Source organism: Trypanosoma theileri (assembly GCF_002087225.1).
Source record: "Trypanosoma theileri isolate Edinburgh chromosome Unknown TM35_Tth_43_V1, whole genome shotgun sequence".
NCBI classification, from domain to species: domain Eukaryota; phylum Euglenozoa; class Kinetoplastea; order Trypanosomatida; family Trypanosomatidae; genus Trypanosoma; species Trypanosoma theileri.
This window is the reverse complement of record NW_021639885.1, coordinates 32,469-44,674: the sequence shown is the minus strand read 5'-3', so window position 1 is coordinate 44,674 and position 12,206 is coordinate 32,469. Positions and strand designations below refer to the sequence as shown.

Sequence of the window (12,206 nt, the reverse complement as noted above, 5' to 3'; positions counted from 1 at the left end):
TTATTATTATTATTATTATTATTATTATTATTATTATTGACCGTTAGATTTTTTTCTTTCTTTGTTTATCTAGTGATAAGAATGTATTAATGTTTTTCTATTTTTAATAGTGCAATTAAAAAAAAAAAAAAATTGTTATTTTTTCTTTCCTACCTGGTTACTATATTTTCATAAACAAATCGCATAAAGGTGTGTTGATATGTATATATATATATATATATATATATATATATATATATATATATTAGGAGTATGTACGAAATATATATATTTTTATTTCCCTTCACTACGACATTATTACTGTATACCTTTCTCATTGCTTTTTTTTTTTTCTCTTTGTTTCTGTGAACCTGTGTGTGTGTATATTATTATCTTATTCTGTAATACTCTGAAGATTTTTTTTTTGGCGTCCTCAGATTATTCTTTTTTTTTTTTTGTTTCGTACGTTAACAGGATTTCTTTGAATTTTTTTTTTTTATTTCTTTTACCGGGGGTGTAAACCTAAAAGTGTTACGGTGATGACACCCAGTTCTTTTTCATAGGGAATGATTTAATGTAGTGTACTTTACTGATATTCTCTTTTACCACTTCTGATAACATCACAAGTGAGTTTATGTGTGTATGGGATGAAATATTCTACATAACTTTTTTCCCTTTTTTTTTAAAAAAAAAAAAAACTTTTTCATTCATGCCGTATGAGGTAACGTTGCTATCTCTCTCTCTCTCTCTCTCTCTCTCCAAGAAGGGAGTATTGAAATGAATTTTTTTTTATTCTTTTTTTTTTCCTCCTTTTTAGGTGTGCTCTTCAATACACAAAGCAAAAAAAAAAACAATAAACAATTGGAGTATGCCGTTATTTCGTCACTCTGGTGGTTCTGGAGGATTCCCAACGGGATTTCGTGTTCCGGCAAGTTTGTGCACAGATACTCCTGCACAAGGCACCGCAACCTCCACTTTAACACAATCACAACGGCGAGAACGTACTGTAGTCTATCCAGAGAGCCGAGGTATTACACAAGACGATATTACCGCAGCTCGTCTTGCGAAGAGGGCCCATATAGAGTATCATCAGCCTGTAAGAGAGAAACCTGCTGCTCGTACTGAAGGTGCTAAAGGATATGGAGATGAAGATGAAGATGATAATGATGGTGCCGCTGTGATTAAACCTGCCTTAAGTAATAATATTGCTCATCCAGAAGGGGATACTACAACTACTAATACGACAGAGGGAAAGCTAGAGACCTCTCAAGAAAAGAGAGAGGAAGTAGAGAATGAAGAAACAGAGGAAAAGAGTCAGGTAGTTGGACGCTATCCTGTGAGTCCTAATGGTTGTATTTATTTTCAAGTGGAAACAGATGCGGCCACTAGACATGAGTCCACTGGTATTGTTATTATTAATATGGATTTGCTTGGTGTAATGATGTACGATCGTGCTGGACGACAACATGGGAATCGCCCAGATCCTGGATATCCTATAAAAGAAGAAGAAGCTGCAAATGCCAAAGCAGGTACTACACTTAAAGTTGGTCCAAAAACTGTACTTCTCATTACAGCATTAAAGGAAGAATCTTTCCGAAGTGGAGAATTCTTTCTTAGTGCAGAACATCAACTTCGAAAAAAAGAAGAAAAACAAAAAGCAAAAGCTGAAGCTGAAGCTGCTTCAGGTTCACGTCTCGTAAAACCTAAAATGTCTTTTGGTAAAGGTTTACTTGGTTCTATGTTTGCACAACCAGTTTTCCGAAAACGACCACTTGACGGACAGACAGGATTTACAGTTCCTGTTGCTGGTCGTCCAAAGGTTGGAACAGGAGGAGTAAGGGCGGAGTTACAGCCATTACATGATCCTGATCGGGAAGGTGCCGTTATTCTCTTTCGTGCAGATTATAAACGAGACTCTAATGGCCGTCCAATTGTTTCTGTTGTGGTGGATCCTATAATTGGTGATAAACTACGTCCACATCAACGGGCAGGAGTTAAATTTCTTTTTGATTGTATAACAGGTGAAAGAATGCCAGGATATCATGGTGCCATTCTTGCAGATGAAATGGGACTTGGTAAAACAATTCAAACTGTTGCGACTATTTATACTTGTATCCGTCAAGGAAAACATGGGGTTCCAACAGCTCGTAAGTGTCTTGTTGTAACTCCTTCTTCTCTTGTAAAAAACTGGTGTAATGAGTTTGATAAATGGCTTGGTGTAGGTGCTGTAAAATATTTTGCTATTTCAGAATCTACACCAAAAGGAGATCGTATAATATCACGTTTTGATGGTGAAGGTGATGTCTTGGTTATTTCTTATGATCAGCTACGCAAATACATTAAGCGTATCTCAACCTTAAGATCTGTTGAATTAGTAGTATGTGATGAAGGACACCGTCTTAAGAATGCTGAGGTTAAAACAACAAAAGCTGTTGATTTACTTCCAACGAGAAACCGTATTATTCTAAGTGGTACTCCTATTCAAAATGATCTCTCAGAATTTCATGCTATGGTAGGTTTTGTTAATCCTGGTATATTGGGTAGTCGTGATGTTTTTGCACGTGTTTTTGAAGAACCTGTTATGCAAGGTCGTGATCCTGATTGTCCTGAACATTTACGATCACTTGGTGCAGAACGAGCACACTATCTTTCAAATCTAACACAACGTTTTATTCTTCGACGTACACAGTCAATTAATGAATCTTATTTACCTCCTAAAGTCGATATAACAGTTTTTGTAAAACTTGGTTCTTTACAGCGAACAGCATACGAAAAATTATCTTCTCTTATAGAAGATTCACATTGTACACCACTTGTTCTTATCTCTGCAATGCGTAAGTTATGCAATCATATGGACCTTTTCCATGAAGCAGTAATACATTCAAATAAAGAAGAATCAGCTGACCGCAGCATACCAAAATCAGTTCTTCCAAAAGGCTATAAAACAGGAACACTTTCTGAAGCTGCTGGTAGCAAAATGCATTTTGTCTCTCTTATGCTAGATGAGTTAAGAAATAATGGAGATCGTGATAAACTGGTAATTGTTTCTAATTTTACACAAACACTAGATGTCATAGCTGCCATGTGTAAAATAAAAAGAATTAGTTTTTTTCAACTTGATGGCAGCATGCCTATAAAGAAACGTCAGGAAGTAGTGGATCGGTTTAATGTCCCTGGTTCACAAGAAATTGTTTTTTTACTATCTTCAAAGGCAGGTGGTGTGGGATTAAATCTTATAGGAGCAAATAGACTTATTCTATTTGATCCTGATTGGAATCCTGCAAATGATGCACAAGCAATGGGACGAGTTTGGCGTGATGGACAGAAAAAACGTGTTTTTATTTACCGATTACTCAGTACAGGTTGTATTGAGGAAAAGATATATCAACGGCAGGTAAGTAAACAAGGACTTTCAGCTAATGTTGTTGATATGCAGAGTGATTCCAAACAACATTTTACATTGGAGGAACTCCGTTCACTTTTTCGCTACCGTGGAGATACTCCGTCCGATACACATGATCTACTTCACTGTAAAGGATGTGAGGCAGTGATGGAAATGTCAAGCGTTAAACAAAAAGAACCAGAAGTAACAATGAAGTTTCGACGTGTAGGTGAAAAGAAAAGTGGTCCTCGAATGGACGAATTAAAAGGGTGGAGACACTTTATACGGTGTGAAACATTTCCACTAGACAAAGTTCTACGTGCTATTGCCGCCGCAGCACCTGGACTTTGCAGCTTCATCTTTGCGGATGAGCGTGACAATACCGCTACAATAAAAAACAAAGATACAAATACTCAAAAAGGTGTGACAGTACATTCTACAACCGTACAGATAGAACGGCCATTTGCACAAGATGAAGAACAGATTATCTGTGCTAGTCAGGCCGAGGAACAGTCAGAAGACACAGACTTTGAAATTGAACTTCATAACGAGGAGGAAGACGAAGACGAGGAAGAGGAAGAAGAAGAAGAAGAGGAATTCGTTGACGATGATGATGATGATGATGATGATGAGTGAAAAAGGTTCACTTTTAATGGTTCCACGAAAGGAGAGATAGGGCATTTTTGCTTCTGCTATTCCTCTTTCTGTCCTTTTGCTACCACCTTTATATGATTTTCAATAGAGCTATTGTTGCTTAAGCTCTTTCCCTCCCCCCTCTTCTTTTCCCCTGTGTGTGTGTGTGTGTTTCCCTTTCTTTTTGTTTGAGTGCAGCAACTGCACCGCTGGGAGTGTGGTGAAGGTGATGATTTCAGGCATCTGTCCTGCTGTATCTTTCTTGAGCGAGAACACATTGAGAGGTATTTCATTTTCGTTTCCCCATTGTCTTTTTTGTGCATGCTTCTGATGGTGCTGCTGTTATGGTAGTCGTATCCCTTGATAACTTCCCTTCTTCATATTTTTATTTTTCTTCTTCATGGCCTTTTTGTGTGCGTGCCTCTCTTGTTCTTTATTCACTTCATCCAAAGAGTAGAAAACACTACACATAAATTCAGCTAAACTAACAACCATCGCATTTTAACAGCACATCTGTGATGCCGGAACAGCCATCTAATGTATGCCCCGTGCATGGGTGCTCCATTTTGTCAGACCGCTACCTTAACCGTGGTACTGCCTTTACCTTGGAGCAGCGGAAGCAGCTGCACATTCTCGGTTGCCTGCCACCTGCCGTTGAGACACTGGAGGAGCAGATCGAGCGTGTGTATATGCAGATGAAGGGCTACGAAAAGCCCATCAACCGCTACCAACATCTTGCTGCCATTCATTCGACGAATACAACGCTGTATTACGCCACTATTCTGAAACATCTGGAGGAGACGCTGCCCATCATTTACACGCCGACAGTCGGTGAGGCGTGCCAGAACTTTGGCCACCTTTTCTTCCGGGAGCGCGGACTGTACTTCAACCGCCTGTACAAGGGCATGTTCCAGCAGATCATGCAGGATGCAAACTACAAGAAGGTTGATGTGGTGGTTATCACTGACGGTTCTCGTATTTTGGGATTGGGTGATCTTGGCTCAAATGGCATCGGTATCAGCATCGGCAAGTGCTCCTTGTACGTGGCTGGAGCAGGCATTGCGCCACAGAATGTTGTTCCTGTCTTACTGGATGCTGGCACCAATACAGAGAAGTACCTAAAGGATGCCAAGTACCTTGGCATGCGAGAGAATCGCCTCAATGACGAAGATTTCTACGCCCTTCTTGACGAGTTTATGGATGCAGCCCAGAAGCAATGGCCCAACGCCGTCATCCAGTTTGAGGACTTCAGCAACAACCACTGCTTTGACATATTGGAGCGCTACCAAAACAAGTATCGCTGCTTCAATGATGACATTCAGGGCACGGGTGCTGTTATTGCCGCCGGCTTCCTTAACGCAGTGAAGCTGTCACAGGTGCCACCGCTGCAGCAACGCATTGTTGTCTTTGGTGCTGGCTCTGCCGCTGTTGGTGTTGCAAAGAACATCGCTGAGCTTACCGCTCGGATGTACAACGTCCCTGTGGAGAACGTTCTCAAGACGTTCTACCTTGTGGACACCAAGGGCCTCGTCACAAAGACGCGCGGTGACAAGCTGGCCGCACACAAGGAGCTGCTTGCCCGCACCGATGTCTCTGCAGAGGAGTCGGCGAAGCTGCAGACGCTTGAGGCGGTTGTGGACTTCGTGAAGCCCACCACACTGCTCGGTCTTGGTGGTGTTGGTCCCGTCTTCACAGAGTCGATTGTACGGGAGGTGATGAAGCACACTGCACGCCCCATCATCTTTCCGCTCTCCAATCCAACGAGCAAGGCGGAGGTGATACCCGAGAACGCGTACAAGTGGACTGACGGCGCCGCCATCATCGCGTCCGGCAGCCCATTCCCACCAACAACAATTGGCAACAAAACGTACAAGCCATCACAGGGCAACAACTTGTATGTGTTTCCCGGCATTGGCCTCGGCTGTGCATTGGCGCAGCCCACACACATCCCTGACGAACTGCTCATCTCCGCCTCACAGTGCCTCAACGCTCTGGTGTCGGAGGCCGACCTGCAGGCGGGACAGCTGTACCCACCGCTGGAGGACATCCACAACATTTCTGCCCACATCGCGGCGGACGTCATTCTCGAGGCCCAGCGACTCAAGATTGACCGAAACACAACACTCCCACGCACTCGTGATGAGTTGTTGGCGTTCGTGAAGAAGTCCATGTGGAAGCCGGTGTACCCATCGACTGTGTGTTAAGTTCTTCAGTGGGATACGTGAGAAGAATGAGAGGGTGAAGAGGTTTTTCAGAGAAAGGGGAAAGGAATAAATGAAGTGAATGTTTGTGATGTTGTTGGAGTTCGATTTAATAGAATAGAAAGAGGTGGTGTATTTTGTTGGTTGTTTTTTAGTAATGGCAGATGTTGTATAATGTATGAAGTTAGTTGTATTGTTAACGTAACTATAGCTGTGGGTTTTATTGGTAAGGATTTTTTTTTTGACGTATTAGTTTATTTTGTAGAATTGTTATAGTATTCGGAAAAGTTTCTTAGAATGTGTTTTACCGTTCGTTTTTTTTTTTTTTTTAGGTTTTTTTTTTTTTTTTTCGTGCCAAGGGTGTTCGTGATGTTTAAGAAAGAAGTTTTGCTTTATAATGTTATGGTTGAGGGTTGTGAAATTTTTGTTTAAGAGTTCACCAGGAAGTTGGGGCCCTCTGGCTTTATAAGTTTTCTTGAACGAAAATATAATTTTGCTGCCTTTTTTTTGGTGGTATTGTTCAAAATGAATGTACGTTTTTTTCTGTGTAAGTAGTTTAAATGTAGTTTTTTTTTTGTTATCTTTTACTCTCTGTGTGTATGAGGCAGTGTTATATATATATATGTTTTGATATTTGTCTTTTAAATTATCTTTTGTATATCATTGGGTATCTGAGAGAAAAAGGAAAAGATAATTTTGGGCGAAGCAAGGCAAAGGATTAATAGAAATATTTCGTGGCGGTAAACACTTCTGTTTCCCGTAAATCTTTTACCTCTTTTTTTGGGGTTTTATTAATTGAGTTTTTTATAAAATTAAAGAAAAATGCTTTATTCTTTTTTTCTTTTTTTTTTTCTGTTTTCCTTTTTGATTTATTTCGTTGATGTTTTAATATTATTTTGTTTTATTTTTTCTTCTATAATCTATTTTGAAAGATCATACGTTGCTATTCTTAGTTGATTTCAAGCATATATATATATTTTTATATACGTAGGTATTTTTCTGGGATTAAAAATCCTTTTCAAATAGGAGAAGAAATAAAAATAAATAGAGAAGAATGTTGTCACGTTCTCTATTTCGTCTTGATCTTGCAACACGTCGGGCTCGTGGTGTGGATTTTCTCCGTAACCGCTTTACTAATAAGGCTACTGCATTTACACGAGAAGAACGTGAGCACCTTGGCGTTGTAGGTCTTCTCCCACCTGCAGTTGAGACGATTGATGATCAAGTGGAACGTTGTTGGGAGCAATTTAAGCGTCTTAGCTTTCCCATTAATAGATATCAACTTTTACACGGTCTGCTGGACTCAAATGTTGTTCTTTATTACAAAGTTATTGAATCCCATCTAAAGGAAACTCTTCCTATTATTTACACTCCAACTGTTGGTGAAGCTTGCGAACGCTATGGTGCAATTTATCATAAGGATCACGGACTCTATGTGAGCAGTGAAGATGCTGGAAAGGTGCACCAGAATATAAAAAATCTTCGAAAACCTTATATTGATATTATTGTTGTTACAGACGGTTCTCGTATTTTGGGTTTGGGCGATTTGGGAGCTAATGGTATTGGAATTAGTATTGGTAAGTCTTCTTTGTATGTTGCTGCTGGTGGTATTAAGCCAAGTCGTGTTTTACCTGTAATGTTGGATGTTGGTACAAATAATGAACGTCTTCGTAATGATCCATTGTATCTCGGTTTGCGTTCTGAACGTGTTCCAGATGATAAATTCTATGCCCTTCTTGACGAGTTTATGGAAGCTGCACAGAAGCAATGGCCCAACGCCGTCATCCAGTTTGAAGATTTCAGCAACAATCACTGCTTTGATATGTTGGAGCGCTATCAAAAGAAATACCGCTGCTTCAATGATGATATTCAGGGCACGGGTGCTGTTATTGCCGCTGGCTTCCTTAACGCTGTACGTGTAAGCGATGTTCCTATGAAGGATCACCGTGTATTATTTTTGGGAGCTGGTTCAGCCGCAACTGGTGTGGCCCAATGTATTGCAGAACTTGCTTGTACTAAGTTTAACATCTCTATGGAGACATTTAAAGAGAGTATGTATCTTGTGGATTCCAAAGGTCTCGTCACGACATCACGTGGTGATAAGTTGGCCCCACATAAAGTGCCTTGGGCCCGCAAAGATATTGCACCGGAGCAAAATGAGAACCTTAAGACATTAACAGATGTGGTGCGTTTTGTAAAGCCAACGGCATTAATTGGACTTAGTGCCATGGGTGGTGCCTTCACAGAGGAGATTGTACGATATATGTCTTCTTACTGTGAACGTCCGGTGTTGTTTCCACTTTCTAATCCCTCCAGTAAATCAGAAATTGTTCCAGACAATGCGTATCGCTGGAGTAATGGTAAAGCCATTGTTGCCTCTGGCAGTCCTTTTCCCCCAAGCGTTGTAAATGATAAAGTTCTGCATCCAGCACAGGGGAATAATCTCTACATCTTCCCTGGTGTTGGTCTCGGCTGTGTGATTGCCCAACCTCCATTTATCCCACAAGAGGCCCTCAACGCCGCCGCCGCCGCTCTCAGTCAAATGGTGGACAATGAAGTTCTCATGGCTGAGGGACAACTTTATCCTCCCATTGAGAATGTACGGGAGGTGGCCAGGCATGTCGCCGTAGCGGTGATTGAAGAACTGCAGCGAATGGGTATGGCAAAGAGTGATTTGCCAAATGATAAACAGGAGCTGGTGAAGTTGGTGGAGAGTCTTATGTGGGAACCAAAGTATTTGGACTCAGATTATTATCTCTCAAAAAATTTCTCTTAGAATTCACAAAAACAAAGAAGATCTAAAAGTATTTTTGTTTTTATTGGTGTGTGTGTGTGTCTGTGTGTCTCTCTGTCTCTCTCTTTCACAGGGTGTGTTTCTGTGTAAGGCTGTATTCCTCCTTCTTTTTGGTTTATTCTTACTTTATTTGAGAAATTTTACTATTATTATTATTGTTATTATTATTATTATTATTATTATTATTGATTCCTTCTAGATTTGGCTACAATTTTTTATATCTATCTTCGTTTTTCCGGTTGTGCGTTCGCATGTCACACCAGTGATTTCTAATTGCAGTTTTTTTTTGTTTTTTTGGTTCATGCATGGCATCATCTCAGAGCAATAAGTGCGGACGTATTATTGTTTAAAAAAAAAATGGAAAAAGAGAATATTAAGAAAGAAATGGGTGTGACTGTAAGCGGATACTTGCATGCATACTTTTTTTTAACATGAATAAAATAGTAGGTATATATATTTCTTGACGGGTGTCAAGATGTTTAAATAGTTTATATATATATATATATATATATATATATATATATATATATATGCACATCTCTCTCTCTCTGTGTTTGTGCGTGCCCTTATGCTGTTAGTTTTACATTATCTGTGTTCATCGAGACATTAATCTCGTGGTGGGTAACCAGAAATAGGAACAGTGATAATGAAATGAGTGAAAAATGAAATAAACAAATAAAACATTAAATGATCAAAGATAAAAGGAAGAAGATTGTGTTGGTCATAATGAATAAGCGGAGAAAGAAAAAATGGCGTACAAAGATTACGGAGACTTGGGTCTGTGTGATGATAATAAATAGAAGTATAAATGGGGAGACATGAAAATCTGCAGAAAAGAACGAAAGGAGCGAACAATAGAAGAGTGTTTTTTTTTTTTTTTTAATGGGACAAGTACTATCATGCAATATCATTGGTTTCCCTATTACCATTTCGTAATACCTTTCCTATTTATATATTATTTACAAAAATACTAAAAGAAAGAAAGCAATGGTTTCTTTTTCTTTATTTTTGTTTTTCTTCAAAGATTACTGATTTGTGGTCTCTGATCATTTTTTTTTCTTTTCCTTCTTGCTTTTTTTGTGTGGGTGGTGTATGTTTTTCATGTTTTCCTATTTTCACTGCCTCTTTGATTTTTCTTCCGTATTTCTAGTAAGCCATACTCCCACTGATGGAAGGGTTTTATCTGTTATATATATAAGTTTACTTTTCAACTCTGTTTTTTTTTTGTTTTTCTATCCTTGTGTTCATATATATTTCTCTTTTTCTTTTTTTTCTGTTCTCTCTATATATAATTAATTTATTTATTTACTATTTATTTATTCTTAACGACAAGATAGTAATGGCCTCCGATAGTGACGATGATGAGTTCGCATACGTAGCCCCTTCCAAGGCCCAGACGAATAGAGTCGCGGGAACACAGAAACCCACCAAGACCGTGTACGAAGAGGAAAGAGATGCCCGAATACGTGCTATTGTGCAGGAACACAATCTCACTACATTAACAACCTCACACCAGCAACAACAAGAGGAGGAACAACAACCGCATCAACATCAACAGAGATGTGATGTAGTGGTAGGAGAACCCACAAACGATACAAGAATAGGTAATTACGATATGAGGGATAAAAATCACAGAAGGACTTCTACATCATATCATATGGAAAATAACTCCGTGTGTGTTACCTCTGCCACCTCCACCAACAACAATAACAGTAATAGTAATAGCAATAGTAATAACAACTCTGCACGGAGTTTGGCAGAAGAGGCACAACGACTGAAAGATCAGCGATATGCTATTTACCGTCGTAACCGAGCATTAAATCAGAATGCCCTCAAAGAGGTGGATCCAGGCACAAAACGATATATGCAAGTTATGTACACTCCTGCCAATAATGGAGTACGACAGCACCAACCGGGACGACGTCCTCCTAATTCTTCTTCTTCTAGTTATTCGGGTAATAATACACAAGGAGGTGGTGGAAGACGACAGTTTACACCGCATGGTAGTCGTCCGCCTAAACGTCCACGTGAGTAACGTTTCTCTATTTGTGTTTCTATCAATCTCCCTGTATTTCTCTATATCTCTCTTTATGTGTACATTGTATGTAACTTTCTTTTTCAGTTAGAATGATTTTTTTTTTTCACGGATAGCAACGATTCCGTTGATCTAAATGCGAAAGGAAAGGGCGGTGAGGGAGGGGTGAAGGAAAAGAATGGAGAAAAAAGAAGAAAAAGGGAAGGAAATACAGAATAAATTGAATGATTATTCGTTTAATCACTTTTTTTTTACTATTATTAATGATTTATCTTTTTGTATTATTGCTCTTTCTTCGAAATATCTTTTGCATACAACAAAAAAAGAAATATTTTTTCTTTTTCTTCAAATTAATCTTATTCTTTCATGGTTTGAAATGTACACTATGGTTAATAACATAGGGAGGAAACAACGTAGAAGAAGGGGGTCTGGTGTCCAACGGAGTTCGCCAGAAACAGATAACAAAATTAAACAATAACACGACAAAAAAAAAAAGAGTTAGAGTTATCATTAAGTACAGAACGGTTAAAACAAGGAGTGAAATGTCCTTCTTCTTTAATGAGGACGTAGATGATGAGCCTATGAAGAAGAGACGCCACATGGAACAAGAACAAGAACAACAACGACAAAAACAACAAAATCAAGGCTTTCTTTATAATAGAAAGGAAGGAAAAGAAGATGAGGATGATGAAGAGGATGATAGACCTGTGTTAACTAATCCCGCTGCCTCTGGTGGTGGTCGTGTGGGTCTGAAGTTATTGCAAGATATGCATAACGCCCCGTCTTGTTCTTCTTCTTCTATTCCAATATCTACTGTTGTGGAGCCACAGAAGTTGCGTGTAGTGGAGGATTACACTCCTCTCTCTGTTGGTGGTTTCATGGGAACTTCTGCAGAGACCATCTTGAACAGTGCCCATAATGTGCGGCCAGGTGATATTATGTGTCTTCGATGTCCTCCACCAACAATGACTCGTCATTTGGCTGTTAATTCTGTTTCTCCTGTTGATATTGTTGCCGCTGCTCCTTCTGCTTCTTCTTCTTCCGGTTCTTCTAGTACTGCTGGCATGCAGTTTGTGAAGGAGACGGATCTCACTGAGGAGGAGAAGCTGTACGGTAAGCGTCTCTCTTGTGATATGCTGCGGGAGTTGTTTGAAGTGGGCCGTGTGGATAGTGCCACAAACT

At 39.5% G+C, this 12,206-nt stretch overlaps 5 protein-coding genes across 5 annotated transcripts; all 5 read left to right on the top strand.

Annotated features, from left to right (window-relative positions):
• Positions 1-847: 847 nt before the first annotated feature.
• TM35_000431140 (DNA repair and recombination protein RAD54) lies at positions 848-3,997 on the top strand (the record flags this gene model as incomplete). Its single annotated transcript, XM_029030013.1, has 1 exon — positions 848-3,997. The coding sequence occupies one exon, from the start codon at positions 848-850 to the stop codon at positions 3,995-3,997; it is 3,150 nt and encodes a 1,049-aa protein (XP_028878612.1).
• A 515-nt stretch (positions 3,998-4,512) lies between these two features.
• Positions 4,513-6,198, top strand: TM35_000431130 (malic enzyme; the record flags this gene model as incomplete). The annotated part of the gene is made up of 1 exon (XM_029030012.1): positions 4,513-6,198. One exon carries the CDS (start codon positions 4,513-4,515, stop codon positions 6,196-6,198), a length of 1,686 nt encoding a protein of 561 aa, XP_028878611.1.
• Positions 6,199-7,249: 1,051 nt separating this feature from the next.
• TM35_000431120 (putative malic enzyme) lies at positions 7,250-8,971 on the top strand (the record flags this gene model as incomplete). The annotated part of the gene is made up of 1 exon (XM_029030011.1): positions 7,250-8,971. The coding sequence occupies one exon, from the start codon at positions 7,250-7,252 to the stop codon at positions 8,969-8,971; it is 1,722 nt and encodes a 573-aa protein (XP_028878610.1).
• A 1,357-nt stretch (positions 8,972-10,328) lies between these two features.
• On the top strand, positions 10,329-11,024 carry TM35_000431110 (uncharacterized protein; the record flags this gene model as incomplete). The annotated part of the gene is made up of 1 exon (XM_029030010.1): positions 10,329-11,024. One exon carries the CDS (start codon positions 10,329-10,331, stop codon positions 11,022-11,024), a length of 696 nt encoding a protein of 231 aa, XP_028878609.1.
• A 542-nt stretch (positions 11,025-11,566) lies between these two features.
• Positions 11,567-12,205, top strand: TM35_000431100 (Trypanosoma vivax; the record flags this gene model as incomplete). The annotated part of the gene is made up of 1 exon (XM_029030009.1): positions 11,567-12,205. A coding segment is annotated over one exon (639 nt), but the record flags the coding sequence as incomplete, so codon positions are not given.
• Position 12,206: the final 1 nt, after the last annotated feature.